The 22,469-nt window shown below is 28.6% G+C and overlaps 1 protein-coding gene across 4 annotated transcripts in view; it reads left to right on the top strand.

Moving 5' to 3' along the window:
- LOC107449057 (putative sarcosine oxidase) overlaps positions 1–22,469 on the top strand; it is a 32,146-nt gene that overhangs the window by 4,686 nt on the left and 4,991 nt on the right. For 3 of the 4 annotated variants that reach the window (XM_071184534.2, XM_071184533.2, XM_071184535.2), the window contains exons 2-8: positions 4,680–4,814; positions 7,540–7,681; positions 9,358–9,496; positions 12,022–12,199; positions 17,140–17,306; positions 19,490–19,584; positions 19,778–19,924. In XM_071184534.2, coding sequence (XP_071040635.1) covers positions 4,680–4,814; positions 7,540–7,681; positions 9,358–9,496; positions 12,022–12,199; positions 17,140–17,306; positions 19,490–19,584; positions 19,778–19,924 — 1,003 coding nt within the window. Of the gene's footprint in view, positions 1–4,456; positions 4,596–4,679; positions 4,815–7,539; positions 7,682–9,357; positions 9,497–12,021; positions 12,200–17,139; positions 17,307–19,489; positions 19,585–19,777; positions 19,925–22,469 lie in introns of those variants that run through there. The other variant, XM_071184532.2, reaches the window with a different exon arrangement.

The following is a 22,469-nucleotide window of genomic DNA, read 5'->3' as shown; positions in this document are numbered from 1 at the left end:
ACAATACAATGACTTCGTTATGTATAATCTTGAATTGTTCGTGGAAATGTTAAAAAAATTTTAAAATATCCGACATTTTTTGTATATTTTAGTTTTTAGAGCAGATTTGACTTCGTCTTTTTTCCTTTTTTTTTGTAATATACAGCTAAAATATTTATTTGCGTAAAAGAATTATGTGTGTAAGTATATACTGCCTAAACATTACTTAATCTCCTTCAATTTCCAAAACTTAGCAGAAGTTTTCCTTTTACACAATGTTTGGAGAACTAAATGAATATTGGTGCTTTTCTTTGTCCAAGTTTATGATGCACCATTTTTCAAGACTTTCATTTACTTACATGTAAAATCAAAAATTTTCATGAATATCACATAAATGATTCTTTATTAACTAAATCTCATACTAATATACTTCCAATATTTCTTCAAACTTTGTACTATATTACCAAAATTTTCCAGAAGTGTACTTAAACCATGTTTATGGATTTTATTTTATTTCTTAACTTCTTGACGCAGAATGTTTATTAAATATATTTTTCATACTTTTTTTCATTATTTGGCATTAAATTAGGACAAAATAAATGAAAAATATAATTTTGGCATTTTAATAATTCATAGTTATGAAATATAGCATGAAACATTGGCGTCTTTCTCTGCATTAAGAATAAAATCTTCCAAACACTGCTCACTTCGAAACAATAATTATGAAAATTTGCACTTATTTACAGGTATTTAGATCAATAAAAATAGTTGTCTATCGTTGAAATTTCTTTAATTTACAAAATCAATTATTGATAAATTTTTTAAGATGAATAAAAAAAAATTTTAAAAAATTTTTTGGTTTTAAGTTTTAATACAAATATTTTTCCGATAATCAAACTGATTTTTTAGTAATTGTTAGAGTGTTTTTTTATCGTTAAAAAAACACCAAAATATGCTAATAGAGCATCAAAAAAATGTATATATATATAAAAGGGAGACTCTTTCGTCTTAGTTTTGCTTCCTAACCCTGCTATTATACTTAATTCATAATTTTCATACTTCATTTTAATTATTTTAGAGGCCTCGTCCCATTTTCACTAACGCTCGTAAGACTTTTTTAAATTCCTTTCGAAAACTAAGCTTGCTTTAATCACTCACTTCAACTTTATAGCATCAATAGCACAAATTACGGGTGAAGCAGCAAAAAATCAAGGCATTAGGGTGCATTTTTCGTAAAAAAATACGAATTCCTTATTTAATTTCTCCTTAACCAATTAAAGAAAGAGTTTAAGAAAAGTAATTTAAGACGCATTGTTAATATTCCAAAATGGTGACTGTAAAAGACTATAATTCTACGTCTAATATAATTATTGTAAAATTAAATTAGGCCGGGTAGAAACTTAAAATAATTTCAACTTTGAAATAAAATAGTTTGAAAATTAATGTTACCTATACATCTTATAATCCTAGCTTATATTATATCTATGTAGACATTATAAAATCTTCGTAGACATCATAAAATAAGCTATACGCTTCGTGAACTTCGCTTGCTACACTTGCTCCAATCACCTCATTCCCATTTTTACCTTTTTACCCAACACCTTTATTTCTTTTATGCTTTATTTTAAAGTACATTAGACAAGTCTGTTTCCTCTCTGCTAGTTCAAGAGATTACCACCTTGCCATGCGAGCAAAACAACTTACTTAAACAAAAAAGCTACGATAGAATTTTAAAAATTTCTCTTGACTGGTTTACAAAAATATTAGCATCAAGTACCCTATTTGAAATAATTCCATATTTTTTTAAGTCAAAGCAAATGCTTTTGCCAAACTTTCTTCCTAAAACAAGCTTTCTTTTGCAAATCGTTCGGGATTGTATGAATTTCATGAAAAAGCTTTAAAACTAAACAATTTTGAAACTAATTCAAGTTCAAACAAAACGAAACTGAAAATTGCCCATCTTGAATTTTAAAAGTACACAAAATTTAAAAGTAAAAAAATCAAATTTCTCCTGAAAGTCACGCAGCTTTTTTTAAAAGTCTTACTTAATATTGACATGAACTAACTCAAAAATGAATGATCGAGTCTATCATATTTTTATATAAGAAACATTTAAAACTTCCTTAAAAATGCGCATAATTTCACGCTTTTTTAAAAAAAAAATATCCGATAGTTTCACCGCTTTAAGAGTGAGAAGCGACGAGAATTCTTTGCTTTTTAGTGCAGAGGTATTGTTCTGCGTTTCACATATTGCCTAAGACAGTAAATAGATATTGTTAACAGTCTTCATCTAAGTTTATTTAAAATGAAAAATGAATTTAAAGGCATTAAATTACTCATCAAAGAATTTTCTAACTTATAATGAAAGTTGGATTGGCTTGTAAGTAAAGACTACATGTTACATTTGTAACTCAATTGCGATTTTTATTCCGTAATTTTCAGAAAACTTATGATGATTTAAACTCAGAACATGTTAATGCGGGCAAGAAATATTTGCTTCAAAAATAATTTCATTCCCTAAATTTTTTAATAGTATTTAAAATAACCAAAATTCATTGCTAATTGTTTTTTTACTTATAGTGTAATATTCTAATGAAGTGAAAAATAAATATTTCTTAATGTAAATTTGAATAACCAATAATCTTATTAAATGTATACCTTAAAAAAACTGTATTAAAAAAGAATAATTGCTGTTACATCAGGTATGGACGACTCGTGACCTTCGAATTATCAATGTAAGGTCACCCACTTTCCAACTAAACATTGATTGTAAAACTGAACAATAATTAAAAAGTCTCTTTCCTGAAAATTTCAATCAACTTAAAAAAAAAAAATCCTATATATTATAACATTAAATTTCTGGACCATAATACCGTTGTGTTTTATCTAAAAATATTGATAATTTGAACTTATTATCGTAAACCTTATATACAATAAGAGCAGAAACATAGTTCAATTTTACCCCTTATTAAGGCTCGCACCATATTATAGTTCAACGTTCTGAAACTATTATTATATTATGTATGAAAATAAATAATGAAATTGATTTACCACAGTGAAGATTAAAAACTAGTTTTTAAATTAATTTGATTAAAGAAGAAAAAATGTGCTGATTTTAAATTACGTTTTAATTCGAAAATATTATACATATACATATTTGAAAACATATACCTTGTCTCTTAATTATTATATTATCTTTTAATATTATTCTTAGCATACTGAGGAATAGTTAGGTTATTATCTGAATTTAGTGTGACCCCCACCAATGCATTTCTCCATTAAAAAAGGATTGGTACCCTAATAATACTTAAACCATGTTCCATATACCACTAGAGTCCGTTAATACGACAATCCGCTATAGCAAGTGGAATGGCCGTTATAACGAGATTTTCTTCATAAATACCATATTTAATTTGAAAATAGCAGTATAAAATATTAAAAGTTCGCAGATAAACTCTACGCATCATTGATGCCACCGAATATTGTTTTCAGTAGCTCTGGATGCTCTGTCAAGAAATGCGTAGTCAACAAAAACGGGCTAATTTTTTTTTTTTTTTTTAAATAACAGTAGAAAATTTTTTACTCTGTAAGGAAAAAGTGTTAACTAAGCAGTTGATCGCCCTCACATGTTTGCTTTACAAACAGAGAGAGTTAAGATTGTAGGAAGGAAATCAGGTGAAATTATTGATACCAAAAATAAATTGTTATCTTCTATTTTGTTCTTTTTGCTCTAGTATTCTTAACTTTAATAGAAAAAAAGCATTTCCCTCTAAAAAGATACATAAAAAAAATAAAAGAAAGTCTTTCCATTGTGGAAGGCTAGTATTTATGAAACATTTTCGCAATTACAGAATTCCATAATACGTCAATCTTGTTATAGCGAGGTTTTATGGTATAAATAAATAAATTATGTAAACAATAATCCATTCATAGATTTCCATAACGTTTTTAGTCAAGAAGTGTATTTTTATATGCAAAATTGTAATTGCGGAAATAAAAGTAAACTACTTCACCATCCATTAATAGCGATATAAATCAAAAACGAGATAAAAATGAGTTCAGGTTTAAAATTATTTATGAGATGGAATAAAAATAAAACTCTTACTAATCAGTATAATTTCACAAAAATTTATCTCATCATTCTTTTGCAAAACAAAAAAAATCGTTTCTCATTAAACCAATTAAAAAAGTGTTTATCATACTAGATAATTGCATATTTGGCATAATAAAAATAAGTATTCCATTATGTTATTTTACTCGCATTCCTATGTAGATATTTAAAAACCAACAATCAAACTTTATTTTCGAAAATTATTCAGAACAAAATTAGAACTATATTTTGGAAGGAAGTCGATCAATCAAGGAAATAATATATAAACAAGTATATTGCCCATAAAATTATTTTTAACCAATACCAGAATTTCTGAATTTAGCTGTTTAGAAGTATGATGTTCAAATACAACTATGTCACAATCTATTTCTTTCCAAAGATAAAACTGTAAGATATAGAACCGATAAAGATATGCGGATTTAAGTTACTGATTAACGTAAAAGAAACTAAATAATTCTTAAAATTTTACATTGATATTCATTTTAAACTTGCCTCAAAAATAAAAGTAATTCTTTTTAAACGAAGTAATCATTTTTTTATTAACTCTTTTTATGTAAAATAAAGCACTATAATTTTTTCTCGCATATAGATGTGCATACACGGTTCTGCAATTGAATATGATTTGTGCATTGTTGGTGCTGGTATGTTTGGCAGCGCTGCGGCTAGACATGCATCCGTTAATCCCACACTAAAAGTTTGTTTGATAGGACCTGAAGAACCTACGGTAAGTAGAATATTCAGTGCGTTTGAATTTTATTAATCACGCATTTAATTTTGTTAATCATGCTTTTATTTTTGTTATTCATGCAGTTAATTTTGCTAAACATGCATTGCAAATTTTAATCATACCTTTTATTCTGTTAATCATGAATTTAATTTTGCTAATCATACATTTAATTTTGTTAATCATGCTTTTAATTTTGTTATTCATGCAGTTAATTTTGTTAAACATGCATTGCAATTTTTAATCATACCTTTTATTCTGTTAATCATGAATTTAATTTTGATAATCACGCATTTAATTTTGTTAATCATGCTTTTATTTTTGTTATTCATGCAGTTAATTTTGCTAAACATGCATTCTAATTTTTAATCATACCTTTTATTGTTAAGCATGAATTTAATTTTGTTAATCATGCATTTTATTTTGTTAATCATGCAGTTAGTTTTGTCAATCATACAGTAAATTTTGTGAATCATGCATTTAATTCTATTAATCATGTCCTTAATTTTATTGATCATGCATTTAGTTTTGTTAATCTTGCATTCAAGTTTAGTAAACATGTATTTCATGCCTAAATATTCTGTACTGAATTTCTTATCAGTTACAAATTGGCATAAGCGATTAAAAGACCTCCTGTCAGAACTCAACTATCAAAAGAGAGTAGATGGAGGAGGGCAATTTTAAATGCGCTTTTAATCATCTTAATTTAATTTTCACACAAAAACTTTTTGCGTGTTATTCATACGTGTACTAATGCACTTCTGCAATCAGCAAGGTAGTGCAGTATTATTCATTTGTCTGTTGTTGTTTTTTCTAAATTTTTAACAATTGTGTTTGTTTTTCTTAAATTACATTCAGAAAACTTTTCACGATCACCCAATCAAAAATTAAATTGAAAAAAAAATTAAAAACAGGCAAATGTGCAGTGCGCAAAATAAAAAGCGGACTACCCTGAATAAAATTTAATTTAATATTTGGATCAATCTTAATGTAATGGGGGTGACCTCAAATATGCTAATTAATTAGTGCAGACAATATTTTAAGTTACAAAATCAGACACAAAAACGTACTTTCTCTGAAGAAACGTACCGTTTTTTCGCCGAATTCTGATTTCTGACCGCAAAAATATGGGGGGTAGCCGCATTTTGAGAAATATGATCCGAATAGTTTCGTCAGGAGAGTGCTCCAAAGTTTGGACTCCATAATGATACTTTTACTTTTTGAGTAGTTCGCCATATCTCGCAGAATTATTAAGCAAATTGAAAAAATTTGCACACAATTGTAAATTTCGTTTATCTAATTAAAATTGAATGCAAAAATAAATTTTAATAAATATTTATTATTTTTTTTAATAAAAGGTGAAAAAAATTTTGACTAGTAAGGTATACAATTTTTCATACTATTTTAAATTATGTAAATTTATATGGCAATATGCGAAATTTGAGCGAAACTGGTTGAATAGTTCCTAAGAAATCGAATTTTAAAAATACCATATATTTAAAATTAGATTTCTCAGGAAGTATTTAACCGATTTCGTTCAAATTGGCAATCTATATTGCCATGTAAAATTACATACTTTGAAATGTTGTGAAACAGTGTATGCTTTACAATTCAAAATTTTGTCGACTATTGTCAAATAAAATGATTGAAAAATATTTATTAAAAATTATTTCTTCACATGGATTTGTCTTTTGATAAGCGAATTTTATAATTGTGCGCAAAATTGTTTTAATTTGCTTAAGAAGATCTCGAGATATGGGGAAATACGGGTTCGAATCCCAGTCGATACGAATTCCGCATCCGGCTTGCACCGACCACAGTGCTGACGTGAAATATCCTCAGTGGTAGACGGATCACGGGTTAGAGTCCCCTTGCCGTAAGGCTACCCGTGGGAGGTTCTCTTAGTCTTCCTCTCCATGTAAATGCGGGTTAGTTCCATCGAAAAGTCCTCCACGAAGGCAAATTTCTCCCAATATTCTATCCAGGAGTTTCCTTGTCTTCTTGATTGGTTCAAAACTACAGGGCTACGGAGTAGAACATTAGTAGTTATAAAACCAAAAACTAGGGTCGGCTGATCAACGACGGTTACAAAATATAAAATCAAATCATTAGATTAAAATTATTCAAGGTAGTCCGTTTTTGTCCTTTTTTCTTGGCGCACTGTTTATTGTAGTATATTGAGAAATTTTGAAACGACCGGAAAAGTAAAAGTATATGCTAACCATCAGGGATTTGACATTTGGTTAAAGAAAAATGAGTTATAGAGGAATATTTTCAAAATTTATTCATAACTGTAATAAATAATTATTATGATATTCCGCTGTGTCTGTTACCATCTGTTAACAACACGGCATTCTATTAAATACATGTTCATAGTATAGAATGCCTAAAATCGGCAGGCATCGTATGGCATGATTAATATTTCACACATCGCTTAGGAATTCTGTAGAATAACTAAATGCGCAAAGAATTGAACGATCAATTATTGAACGACACACTGCCCATTGTATAGAATGACTAATAAGAAACTTGCAGGTATTATGTACAATGACTTAGCTATAAATATATTATAATAATTCTCATGTCTCACACCTTGCCTAAGAACACCAAGAATTTTACAGAATGCCGGTATTTCATAATACATTGTAAGTGACACATTTATTATAAATGAAAGTTTCGCATTTATATTGTATTATAAATGAATTAAATTTTTTCATTAATTAAGGAAGAAGAGTTCAAAAATCGTGAAATCTTTGGAGCTCACTACGATGAAGGAAGAATTGTTCACGCAAATGAAACTTGTGAAGCATATCAAACTTTAAATAGAGAGTCCATTAGCAGATTTCGAGAAATCGAGAAATTATCAGGTAATAATTAAGTACAGCAATATAATCGAGTATCAAGAAATTATAAATCGATACAAACTTTGATTGATCACATATATTTGAACACAACGCATATTTAAAAAATAATTTAGCGCACTAAATCTCTAATTAACAACGCGCATTAAAGCAGCTGGCGAAAATCAGTGAGAAAATTATTATAAATGTAAATTATAATTTAATCAACAAAAAGTGCATAAATTTATCAGCACACATATGCACACTACCCACCTGAACTATATATATATATATATATATATATATATATATATATATATAAAAGCACTGCTAAATGAAAAGTCCGCAAGGGCAATAGCTAAATCGAACCCAAATAAAATCGCTGAATGGTTGGATGAAATCACGAATACGAAAACTTCTATTTTGAGAACAAAATAGTTTAAACTTCCGTCCTCCAGCGAGTATACAACATTATCATTTATATCTAAAATACTCTGCATAATACGGTATGAGGCGTAGGATATAAGACCAGATATTAATATACCCGAATAATTTTTTTAGCCAATTTTGAGTAAATTATCAAATTTCATATTCTTACATGGAATAAGCGAATTGTTTTTTATCTATCGAAATTATTTGAAACCATTGTTCAACTCTAAGTAGTCTGTAATTTTGAACCTAATTTAGAAGACAAGGGAACTCCTGAATAGAGCATTGGAACAAACTTGCCTTCGTAGAGGTCTATTGGATGAAACTAACCCGCATTTGCGTTGCATGGAGAGAAAGAACACGAAAACCTCACACGGTTAGAACGACGGCATGGGAATATTAGCCCACTTTTCGGTATCACTAAGAATATTTTTCGTCAGCACTGTGGTCAGTGTGAGCCAGGAGCATAATTCACTCCAACCGGCCTCCGTTGAGATTCGAACCTGATACCCCTCATTGAGAGGGAGCTCTCTATCTCCTGAGCCATCGCTGCACAATAATCAAAATAATATAATAAGTATGATTAGGATTAGTATTAAAATTGTTTTTTCAGTGCATCATTTGTGGAGTACAATTATGCGGAAATATTTTTAAAATTATGTGCCAAAAATGCATAAAATTTTAAAACCAATGTCGATTGGTTGCAGATTGAAAACAAATTAAACTGGGGGAAAATTTAATTTAAATAAAAAAAATATATACATTTTTCGAATAATGAAACAGGGATATAACAAGTTATTTAATGAAGTCAAGGATACATTGGTAATCGGATTCTTAAAATTGAAAAAGAAGATAAAGGTGAAAGAAAAGGAAAAATAAATTACGAACACAAGTTCAAAGAAATGAAAACATTTCACGGAAAAATGAAAATCATGCGGTTACTTGCAGTTTAAGCGGTTAATTGTAAATACTATGTGGTTTTCCGCATCTTTGCACAACTTGTACAGCCTGAATTTATATGATATTAATAATTTAGTTGCAAATTTCTTTCATTTTGATACTAAAATATTCATGACTCAGTTTTATATCTAATTTTACTTAATGCATTGCTGTATTAATGTTTTATTAAAAACTAAATTTAAGAAAAATTTATTTAGCATTGTTTTTCGCATTTTATAATTTTTTATCAAACGAAGGAAAACTAATTTTTTTAGGAAAATGATATTTAAAATGATATTTGTTATTATTATTTATTCATTGCATTTTCATTCAAGATATCAAATTCTACAACCCATGCGGATCAATGTTAATATTTGACCAACACCATTATGAAACTTGGCATCTTTTGGACAAAAACACACCTGGGTGCACTCAGTGCGTTGATCTATCTTCAAAAGATATTTTCTACAGAAGGTATGTTGTGAGATATTACACTAATAAAAAATTAATGACCTAATTTTAAAAAATATCAATAATATAAACTCCTCTAAAATTTATACGCAATATGTCGTGCAAAAATTACATTTACTTATTCCCAAGATCTTGTAAAACATTGACAAGCTCGTGTTAGTTGAGTCAAAGAGTTTGTGATGAAAAACAGCAATTTAGAGAAAATATTTATAAATATTGTTCTTAGTTAATTTTTCCTATGTCCCCCTTTTAAATTCAGCTCCTTACTTTGACATTGGCTCTACAAGGGTTGACCTAATGGTTGTTTATCATTTCTACAACAGGAACTAGCCGTGGTTTATCCCTTCAATTGAACCACTGAACTCATGAGGATATTTTTTCAATATGAAATTCATTTTTGTGAATTTTTGCTTCAAAATCCAAAGAGTTTTCTCAGACACTCTTATAAACATGCAGGAGAGTTTTGCCATACTGGCTATTTTATTTATTTATTTGACAAATATATTTCCATTTTGGGAGTAGAAAATCTTTGTTAAACCAAATGTTATTGAAAAAATTAACCGTTTGGGTGAAAACCTGTTATTTAATTTTGATTAAACAGTTTGGTTAACCTGTCTGTCATTATTTTCTTTCTCTAGTCGCTATTTTTCCTTTCTACAACAAAGATCTCTGTGCTTATGAAGCTATTTTTTTAAAACTGGAATACATTTTTGAGATCGTACATCCAAATATTCATAGATTCTCCTTGGGATTCAAATGCGGAGAGTTTCCTGGTCATTGTTAAACAGCCACTTTATTTTTGGCAATATATTCCTACACGTTTTCTTTACAGGAATTGGCAAGGAGCTGAATGTTAATGTTCCATTCAAGATGGAAACCTCTAGTAAACTCTGCTTCTTTTCTGACTGTCATAACTTACTTGTACTATTCCCTGTTAACTATTTCTAGAGCAAGAGCGAGTGGTTCTACCCTCTCGGACGAAAACATAATTCCAAACAAACAATGAAAATGTAAAGTTTTTTTCGTCCCACCATCATTGGCACAACAATCCATGGTAGGACTAGGCCTTTCTCCGAAACATTTCACCACTCAGTTCGCTTTACCACCAGATTTTACCATTTCAACACTCTAACTGTTTTGAAAACCGTGGTAAAAGCGTCCAGACATCGAAGTTTTGGATGTCCTCTAGCTCTACTACCAATTGGTTAGGAAATCTTATGTATTGGTAGTATTTAAACAGCAAATATGCAAATTTCCTTTTCTTCAACTTAATAATTTTTTTTTAAACTTCTGAAATACTTAATTATTTTAAGTAATACAGTTAAAAAAATCAATATAAATATAAAATACTTTTTTGTCTTGCCGCTATAGATATATTTTTGATAATTATAATAATAATAATATGCAATTACAAAAAATTCTGCTAAATTATGACTAACTAATATAATTTTAAATTTAAGATATTTAAAATAATAAAAATTGTTTTTAATTACAAATTGTTTAGACTTTCTTATGCTTTGTTTTTGATTTAGCAATGCATGTTCCATAAAACGATTGTAATTCAGAATAATTATTAATTAGTGTGGCAGTTTTATTATTCTTTATACTTTTTCTATATAACCAATGTACAGATAGTTTTTTAAAACGTTTGTATTTACGAATTCATAATAATTATTAATTACCATGATATTTTTTAATGCTTCCAATCAGAATATACAATGTTCAGATTGTTTCTTTAAACGACTGTATTTAAGAAATAATAATTAATTATTATTAAAAGTAGTTTTGCTTTTTCTTTATATTGTATTTAAAACGATAATATTTAAGAACAAATAGAAAATCAGCGAAAGTAGCTTAACCTACGCTGGATAACGCTATAGGACTCCAAAATTTCATTTTCTAAGACTGAACTTCATTTTGTTTATTAACCATTAATAATAATAGTATTTACATGGACATATGAAGTTGATAGTATTATTTTTATTGGACATATTTTTGTTTTTCTTTAAAAAATCTAAGTTCTGAAATTTCTACTAACCCTACATTTACAGACTAAGATTACAAAGCTATTGATAATTATCAAAAAGTGAAGCTAGAGGAAATTAAACGATTAATAGCTTAACAGATATGCAATTTTTTAGAGCATGTAGAAATGGTATTTTCTAATTTTAGAACAATTAAAATAATTTATATCTGTTCATAAAATTTTAAAATTTGTTTTAATTAAATTTGAAAAAAACTATTTTGCTTCGAATGTAAGGTAAAATGATAATGGAATATAGGGTAAAATGGCAAAATACTTCGCCAAACAAATGGTCTTTTTTGTTTAGAACGAATCTACGTTTTAACCGTGAAATATATTCAATAGGAAAATATAAATTTTTGTGCATATTATATTATAATATTTTATTAGTTAGCAAAATATTGAATTCGTGATTTTGAGTTATTCAATATCGAGTAAATTTCTAAGCTTATTTAAATTTCTAATTTATAAATCTGATTTTAGTCCTCGTGTGTTCTCTACTTAGGTTTCCGTTTTTCAAAGTAAAGGAAAATGCATCGATATTTTTTGATGATATGGGATCTGGTTATATTAGTCCGAGGAATATGGTTGCTGCGCAGAAGAAAGTCGCAAAAATGCAAGGATGTCATATAATTGATGACGTTGTCGAAGAAGTTAGAGAGCCAGTTAATGGACTGCACGAGGTAAAAATATTGTAAAACAAATTTAACTTTAAGGGTTAAGAAGGTCTTATAAGTATATTTGTTAGAACAAATGTTTTGAAATTCGACTCCCCTAAATGTTTTGAAATTCGACTCCCCTGAACTGTGAAGCAGGGGCGGATTCAGACATTTTTCCTGGGGGGGGGGTTCATAGACTCAGATCCCCCCCACAATAAATATTTTTATAAAAAAAAATTTTTTAAATATTTTTTTTGAAAAAAAATTGGGGTTTCTAATGCTAGTCTTCTCATTTATTTTTTTCATAATGAACAATACATAAATAATTCAAGTATTCAACATCTTTAAATAATAAATGTAATGCGTTTCTTAGAAATTTCGGCAAATCTGTCAATGATTTTTTCAACATCCAAATCAATTTCTCACTTCAAGTCCTGCTTCTGTGTCACGCTGCCATTTTGCCACCTAAAGATGAAATTCTGCTTCGACAACTTTCACGGAAGCATTTAAGAGATTCTTTAATGTTTACAATGAAACTATGACGAATATAGTTTTAATCTTTTAGATTATGATTCTTGAAACAGTGAAGAACATGTAATTAATTAGATGGAAAAAAAATCGATTTTTCGACCTACTTAGGTGTAAATGCCCCCTTAAATAATTTTTAAAATATTTTATTTCGTTTGTAAACTAATAAAAAAATTATTATTTTTATTTTTTTCAATTTGGGGGGGGGCATGACTCCTATTCTGTTTCGACAACTTTCACGGAAGCATTTAAGAGATTCTTTAATGTTTACAATGAAACTTTGACGAATATCGTTTTAATCTTTTGGATTATGATTCTTGAAACAGTGAAGAACATGTATTTAATTAGATGGAAAAAAATCGATTTTTCGACCTACTTAGGTGTATATGCCCCCTTAAATAATTTTTAAAATATTTTATTTCGTTTGTAAGCCGTTAAAAAAATTATTATTTTTATTTTTTTCAATTTGGAGGGGGGGTCATGACTCCTACGACAACCCCCCTCCACCACGCTGGATCCGCCACTGCTGTGAAGGAGGCTTATTGAATTTTGTCAACACTTTAAATAATGCATTCATGAGTTACAAAGTTATTAAAAATATTTATAACATATGTACAATACCAACACCGATGTACAATACCATGAAAATTATGGAAGTATATTTTCAGTTATGGAAGTATAATTTCATAAGTGCTTTACTTGGTGGGCCTTAGTAAATTCAAATAATGCGTAAGATTTATCACTATCAAAGCTTTTTTTTTAGGTGGAGTATTTCGAAAGATCAGTAAAGGTAGCTAAAATGTGAAATTATTTAATTTGTAACCATGGTTTAAATATTCTTTTCAAATAAAGGTTGGATAAAAGTCATTTACCCACTGAGAGATTATGCCTTTCTACTCTCCAACTTTGATAAAGGCTTAAGCATATTAAAACTACTTCTATTTAATTTAATTTTCTAATAAGCTATAACTATTAAATTCATCAAATTAATATATACCAATAGTTCTAATTCAGAATGAAGTTCTAAATGAAATTGTTTTTTCTTGGGGTTAAAATAATAAAAGCCGTTTAATAGGTATTAGAAGGTGAATAGGGACAATTTAATATGTGCATATTCGCGTAGGCCTTGAGCCTACTTCTTCTTTCAATCGGGCCCTGCAAATTCTTAATTAAAAAATTTTATGAAAAGGGTACTTCATAGAAAAAAATTTTATGAAGCGTAAAATTTTATGAAGTGGGTGCAATATAGAAAAAAATTTTATGAAGAGGGTACTATACAGAAAAAAAATTTATGAAGCGTAAAATTTTATGAAGAGGGTACAATATAGAAAAAAATTTTATGAAGCGTAAAATTTTATGAAGAAGGTACAATATAGAAAAACATTTTATGAAGCGTAAAATTTTATGAAGAGGGTACAATATAGAAAAAAAATTTATGAAGCGTAAAATTTTATGAAGAGGGTACAATATAGAAAAAAATTATGTGTAGTAATTGCACGGAAATTTTTTTTCTTGTCATGCTTTTTGTGACGACAACTAACCATTTTCGCTAAGAAATATGAAGAGCAAATTATTTTTGAGTAGTTAGAAAATATTAGTTTTAAGAATATGTAAATTAATTAATTTTAAGAATGATTTTAAAATTTTGGTGATTTTACCTCATTAATGTTTAATTAAAATTATTCATATCTGCAAGGTTCACTTTTAATAGCAATTGTATCATAGTGAGAGCTATTTTATTTCATATTTGTAAGTACGATTGACGAAAGCAATAAATCAAAAGCATCTTTTTCTTAAAGTAATTGTTTTTAGTTTATTATAGTTTGCATAAGCCAAGTTCAAATATTTACTTATTTATAGACATAAGTATAAAAATTCTGAATTTGTCATTAAAATATTTTTTTGTATTTATTTACATACGTTACGCATTCGCAGTAGAATCTTACCTAAGCCGCAGTTTTAATTTCTTACAAGGAAGTTTCATTTTTAAAAATGCCCATGAAACTTTCAAATTTATCACCATAATCCTTTACGAAAATAGATCTGACTAAAAATCCTCTGACATTATAGTAAGCAGAGTATTTTTAAAAAAAATTCAAATGACACAAACGATAATCAAGATATTTGCAAGAAGCTATATAATAAAAACAAAAGCTGTTTTGAATTAAACTAGATAACAAGAGTTGATCAAGGATAACTATTAGCATGGCTTTCGCATTTAAGTTCCGATTTCTTGTTGTTTTACCTTGAAAATAATAACAATAATAAAAACTTATCATTTTAGACATCAAATATATTTGTAGATTTCTATCTGCCTTTCTGTTTATTCATTTGCATAAAATATTCAAAGTGAGCTAGTTAGAATGTTTTTCTATTGCTTTAGGTCAATGACGTTGCATGTTTATTGACGTAAACACAAAAATGTAAACAAAATCAGAAAAAGGAAGTATTTTTTTAATATATTCAAATATTAAAACGTGTAGTGTTTATGAATTCATACGTTGCCTATCATTATTTGTGTTGTTCATTGTAAAATGTGATAAAACTTTATATGTTTAAAATGCTTTTTTTTTCTTTTGCTTAATTGTTTTACATTCAGTTACATGATTATTTTAGTTATATTTAGTTTCATTACAAACGCGAAGCAAAAGTAAACACCCTGAACAACTTTGGATCGAATGATCGGATTGTAATGTACTAGGACTCAATCTCAATGGTTCGAGGACCTCACCTTAAATATGCTAATTAATTATTGCAGACAATATTTTAAGTTACGAACTCATACACAAATATGTTTACCCACAGGTAATTCTATGAAAAACATAATTCTTAATAAAAATTTGCTCTTTTTATTATTTTATTTAATAATCGTCAAGAAAAATTTTTAAATTGTAAGGTATAAAAATTTTTACATTATCACAAAATTTAAAATTTTAACAAAATCGGCCGAATAGATCGTGAGAATTCAAATTTTAAATATACAACTTTAAAATTTAATAACTCAGAAATTAATTTGAACTCAAAATTTTAACTCAAAATTTTAGCATAATTTGACCAATTATGCTAAAATTTTGTATTTTGCCATTTAAAATTACATTCTTTAAAAATCATGTAATTTTTTTTAATTTTACAATTTAAAATTTTCGACATTATACATAATTTTATATTTCGAAGTATAATAATATATTTCGACATTATACATATATTTACACCCAGTATAAAATAATAAATAAGTAAGTAAAAATAAATAATAAAAATTAAGTGGTACAGACTTTCGACCGCTGTCCTGACCAAACTTTTGAGACCGTATTTTCCAGATTACGTTTACCCTCCATATTTTGAGGGTCAAGCATCCGAATCTGTTAAAAAAAATGTATGCTTATTCCGAGAAAGTACGTTTTTGTGCCTGATTAGATAACTTAAAATATCATCTGCACAAATTAATAACCATATTTAAAGTAAAGCATTGAAATTGAGTTCTAGAACTTGAAAATTCGATCTTTAGATCAATAGTTATATTTTGAGTATCAGGGAGCTCGCTTTGCACCCTGTACAAACAATAAAAAAAAAATAATGCTGACTTAAAACTTGTACATTTCATTCCTGCACATAAGTTTGCAAATACGTTCATGAATGAATATGCTCAGTTTGCAATGATATAATTTAGTACAATTTATGAAAAGAGTCGAAATGGGGGGTCACGATAAACTTCTTAAAATACTTAAATTTTTTGAAATATTCATAGTTTTGAAACTTAGAAAATTGTGAATGAATGTGTCTGTTTAATTTGTTAAATACTTAAATTTAGAGATAAACCCTTTATGTTTTAAGCAACAAAAAGACAAGTCTAGAAAACATCAGTAAGTAACCAAAATTTGCTCATAGCAAAAAAATTTAAATGAAGTAAATAATATTAATTCAAATTTGTAAGAAAAAATATATAATTCACTAAAAATTTAAATTCCGATGGTTCATTCAAATGTACCAACAAATGTACTTCCGATGGTTCATTCAAATGTAACTTAGTAACTATAATTTTATATCTCTAACTATAATTGATAACCATAATTTAAGGGCAAAAGCAAGCTGTGTCTAAAACCACTTACTAACATAGTAATATATTTCAACTGTCAACTTAGTTTAAACATTATTTCAATTCAAATTATTTTCCTCCGAATTTTTAATTAAAAATTTATACAGGGTTATTCATAATTCCCTCCGGGGTTTCGAAGCGTTATAGTAAAAAAACGAAGACGAATATGGCAAAAAAGAACAGATGAAATTATTCCGAAAGTATTCACGTTTTAATTTAAGCAGTTGCCGGTAGATGGCAGTAACATGTACCACTGAAGCCAGTTGTAGTAAATATAAGGTTGTAATAAACAGAGGAAATTATGAATAACCCTGTATTTTATAGTATATTCTGTTTGTTGCAGGTAATAACTGAACACAACATATGTATAAGAGCAAAAAGAATTCTATTGTGTCCAGGAGCTTTCATAAACTTAAAAAAGTTTTACCCGAATAAACCGCTGAAAACTTCTTTGCGTAAAGAAACAGCCACATTTTTGAGCATACCAAAAGAAGAAGCAGTAAGACTAAGGTGAAAATATGTTTTAATAATTTACTTAATTACTTTTATAAATATAGCTAGGATTTCAAAATATTTTTGATTAATTTTAACTACTTTTTTTTCCAATCATATACAGTGTTTTGTGATGATAGCCCTAGATACGGCTTAAAATCCGTGCAAAAACAAATATGTATAGAACGCTGTGAATGCGGTTTCTATCAAATAGGTATTGCATTACAATCCCTCAAGACAAAATGGATTATGATGACTTTAATCCATTCTTTGTTCATTCTGACTTCCACAACGATTGATAAAGATTTGGAAACGTTTTGTCTTCATTTAAATTTTATGGCCTTAGATTTTCCTAATTCATAGACTTCACCTTATCGCGCTACTACAGAACTCAAAAGTAAAAAAACATGCAGTGTGCTCTATAATCGATACCTCATACACTTATTGAATCCTTGTCAAAATGAAATATAAAAAAATTATCTTATTCAAGGCAGCAAATTAGTATTTATGCTGAGAGATATATTATTATAGGCGGCTATTGCAGGATACAAAAGCATATGCTGAGTATTCTGTAAACAAGGTCCATAAATATAGGTTGTCAGAATCCTTTTCAAAAATGAAGGTGGAAAAAAAATGTGCTCATTAAGAGCTGTGAATTAGTATTTATGCTAAATCGATATAATTTGAAGGATCACTTTTGAGGAAGGAGAGTTTAAAACTGTTTGATTTCACGGAAGAACAGAACAGTTGAAAGGCTGTTATTAGAAACACCTTCAAGCTTAAAATCAAACAAAATTTGATGTTTTTTTTAATCATCTGTCTCTTCTTTAAGTACAATTTGTCAGATTTAATTTCGGTAGTGCTTTTGTTTCCTCCTCACTGAAATACTTGCAAATATGTTTGAGTAGGATTTCAAAAATATATATTAAGGGCGTAAATTACAAAACACCTTGCATGTATTATACATTATTTTACATAGTGTGTTACAAAGCTGAACAATTAGTCATATAGCTTGCCAAAACAATCAGCTTTCACGATGCAATGTGAAGTCGCAAAGCAAATGCTTTTGCACTCGCTTTTTGAAAAATCCATCATTCAACTACTATTTGTTGCCAGCTATGCAACAAAGCAAGGGGCTACAAACGGCAATCCTGCTGACGAGGTAAGATTTTACAGGAATCGATTTCCAGAGTGCTACCTGACCGAATTAGTGTTGCATTTGCAAACCTTAGAGAAAACTCGGAAACATTCCAACGTCTGCGTAAACTGTTCTTTGAAGCCTATATATCAGTAGCTTATTTTAGCATTTAAGTTTTTAATAGTCAGGATTCCATATTCTTTACGTCTTTATCGTTTTCACCATGCAAACTGGCTGCTCACGCTTTTCTTTCCGTTCTTATATTGTATGGTTGTTAAAGTTATATCACTCTTTAGAATTGTGATCATTTGATCTGCTTGACCACGAAGGGAGCGACGTAATAGGATACAACATTAATCTGTATAGGTACAGGTTGATCTGTACAGGTATAGGCAACTACAAATAACCCATGTCACCCATAGTTATTTATAAGGTTGCACTGGAGCTACACTTATAAGTTACTGGTAACAGACTATGATTCATGCACGCGCAATAAACTACACTACCACAATTTAGATCAGATGGTAAGCGGTAATATTCAGTTTCTAAAGCTTCTACACCAAGACCCCAAACTAATAGATTAACATGGCCGGATTATATTTGGAGAAGCTCAGAATGTAATTCATCTAAGACCTTAATGTTCAAAAAACCTAAGGAATCCCAGGTAGAAAGAAGACACATCTAGATGGTTGAATAACTTTGTAACAATCGGAGAGATGTCGCTGCGGATAGATAATGCTAGAAAGAATGTATGCTTGAGGCGACGAAGGAAGACCTGCAAGGGGCTGTAGTGCGTGAGTAGAAGATTCTCCTAATCAGATTTATAATATCTAGATACATTTAGTTTAAGAAGTATCAGAGCTCTTGTAAATGAAAAGAGTAATTATTTGTCAGTAGTAGACATTAGATAAAAAAAAATTGAGCAGCACAATAAATGATAAACAGATATTTTTTAGATTATTAACAAGACCGATGCTCTTGTTGGTCGTAAAACATATACTAAATCTTATTATTATAGTGTCTCGGCAGCTTTAATGTTAAATTCAAAAAATATTTTTTTTAGTTCGATGCCAACTGTGATAACCCGTAACGAAGGTCCTAAAAATCAGCCAGATATCATTGGTTCCTATATCTTACCGCCGATTAAATATCCTGATGGTATGCTTTTTCTTTATTGTTACAAAACTTTTTTTATTTTATTTTAGAAGCTGTATAAGAAAATATTGGCATTTGTGCTGTTTTAATTTAATTTTTGCACCAATACTAGCTTGCGAAATTTCTTTTCATTAAAGTGTCACTTACAACCATGAATTTTACAATCGAAATTTGTAAAAATAAAATTTATTTTTAGACAAACACTACTTGAAAATTGGTCACATAGGAGAGATAGTAAACTCAGAATTAACCACATTGGATGAAGTTAAGAAATGGTATCAATCAACTGGCAGTGAAGATACTCTGAGTTTCTTTTCTAGAATGCTTAAGGATTTATTGCCAGGTGGGTATAATGAAATATAATATAAAAAAATATTTTAATAGTTAACTATAAAGTATGTTATCTGTCCATAAATATGTATACAAACAATAATCGAATATGATGTAACAAATACTTCTGGCCGCAGAACATAGGATTGAAAATACCCAGATCTACAGCTACAGTACTACTATGTTGGTAAATTAATCCCGAATTGATTTATCAACTTTATTAAAAAACTATTAAATAAAATAAATAAATATTTGGCTAAAATAAACACGTCAGAATGGGTAGTTAATAGTATATATAACCAGTTCTTAGCAAAATTGCATGAAATATTTTAAAAGCATAGTAAAACTTTATTTTTAGGAAATCAATAATAATAAAAAATACAAAAATATTAATTAATAAAAGGCATCGTACACTTTTAAAATTTTTTCCACATATTAGTAAATATTCTAATTTTTTTTAATTAGTACTTAGTAGAACATCCATCAACATTTACAACACTTATTAAAAGGGGAGAATAAATTAACCAGCTTCTTTTTATAATTTCTGCATCAATGTTCCTCTATTTTTTTATTACTTTTGTTTTTTAGTTCATTTTTCGTTCCATTTCGTACACTAACTTCTAATCTACAATTATGTTATATTGGGTTTAAATCTAACGATTGAGATTGTGCTTTTTAAACTTGTAGGCAATTATGGAGATATCAAAGTTAATAAGCAGACACGACAAAAAAAAAAAAAAAAAAAAACAGTTAATAATATTTCTCAATGTTAATAACAATTTCTAAAACTCAACAAATGGCGCTTTGCGCAGTAATGTAAAATCAGTAATTGTAATCAGTTTCCTCCATGACACTGTATCATGAACATCTTCCATGTTTTTGTTATTAAATATATTATGTTATAGGCGTTTATAATGATTTAAAACCCCGTGATCATCGTATTTAACAACCAGAAGCGAACGTTGAGAACCGTATGCTTAGGATCGTTATTTTGGAATAAAACAATGCCGAAGTCAATACCTAAATTTTGGGAGGATAAATTTAAATTGTTTCTTAAAATATTTAAATAAATAGCATGATTTAATATACCATCAATAAATAGTAACTTACCAAGTTTTCATACTGACATACAGCCCCACACAGAGCACATCCACCGTCATGCTTAATTGTTCCAACAGAGTTCTTAGGATTAAGTTTATTTTTTCTTCTCCATACGCCCATTAGAACCAAAGAAGTTAAATTTGTTTTCACGAGCAAATAAGACATTCCTGTAAGTTTGTGGTTTATTTAACATTAATCTTGCAAAGGAAAGCGTAAACTTTGTTTTCCGCAGTAAAAAAACCATGTCCAAACCAAAAAACCTGAGCGTCCATGTAATCCAGCTGCTCTGAAAGCACGTCGAACAGTTTCTGGTATAATTGTAGAAGAAAAACTTCATTTAATTCTGCAGAAACTAACAGCACTCAAACGCGCATTTTTCACAAATTTTGGAACTTTCTGATCCCGTTTCGTTAAAGTAATCAATTTTCGAATGATGTTCGTTGTTTCTTCAGGAGCCATTTTATAAGTAAGTAAAAACGAAGCAAGAAAAAACGAAAACCAAACGATTTTTTCAATGCCACCATAGTGTAGAAAAATAAATAAAAAGTAAGAAAAAAAGTAAATAAAGAAATAAAGCACCAGACGATAAATTTAATTTTAAATGGTAATATTTCAGTGTATGCATGATAACTCGTTGCTGCAATTTCTCTCATTTTTCTCTAAATCATTCAATATTTAAAACAGAAGGTTGGGTTTCAGACAGAATCACGTATACAATAAAAAAAAATGTAGAACTTATATTGGTATCAATTTCCAAGGTATTTCATTTTCAATAGCATAAAAAAAGCAGATATTTTTTGAAATAGCGTAAATACTTATTACAATATTAATAATTACAATAAATCGCTCCAACTGGTAACAAAACCGAATATAAATATATGCTTATTTTGATTTGCTAGCTTTTAAAAACGTTTATTTTAAAAAAAAATTCTTGATCATATCAAAAAAGAAAGAGAAAAAAGTGACAATAGCATACAAGCGGTTTCAGGAAAATGTCAGCTCCTCTTAGTCCCCCATGGTGTTTGATGACTGTATTGAGGGCTAATTATTTACGCTGGCCTCCACTTTATCTCAGGTATTACAGCCAATCTTTGGCTAACAGTTATGAAAGATCCAATTTATCTAAAATAGGTACCTTGCATCTAACATAAATATACAGTCGGACTTCTATTTAACGAACTTCCATTTTACGAATTTCTCTATTTTGCGAGGAACAAAGAACACTTAAGAAATTTCTTCGTAAAATAACTTCCAAATAGCGAAGTGAATTTTTAATTTAACGAACTTTTCCTTGAGATCCACTCTCCCTATTTCCCAAAATATTTCAGAAGATTTCACGCATGTTAACGCATTTTATGGGGGAAATGACCTTGAATTGATTTTTGAAGCCACTTAACTCTTAGAGAAAGCAGAAAATCCCTTTCCTAATTTTGTCTGCATTTCAAACGAAAAACTCA

Source organism: Parasteatoda tepidariorum, chromosome 10, assembly GCF_982258835.1.
Source record: "Parasteatoda tepidariorum strain Cologne lab strain chromosome 10, Ptep-v5.0, whole genome shotgun sequence".
Taxonomy (NCBI): Eukaryota; Metazoa; Arthropoda; class Arachnida; order Araneae; family Theridiidae; genus Parasteatoda; species Parasteatoda tepidariorum.
Note: the sequence above shows the minus strand (reverse complement) of the source record. Positions and strands in the feature narration are given on the sequence as shown.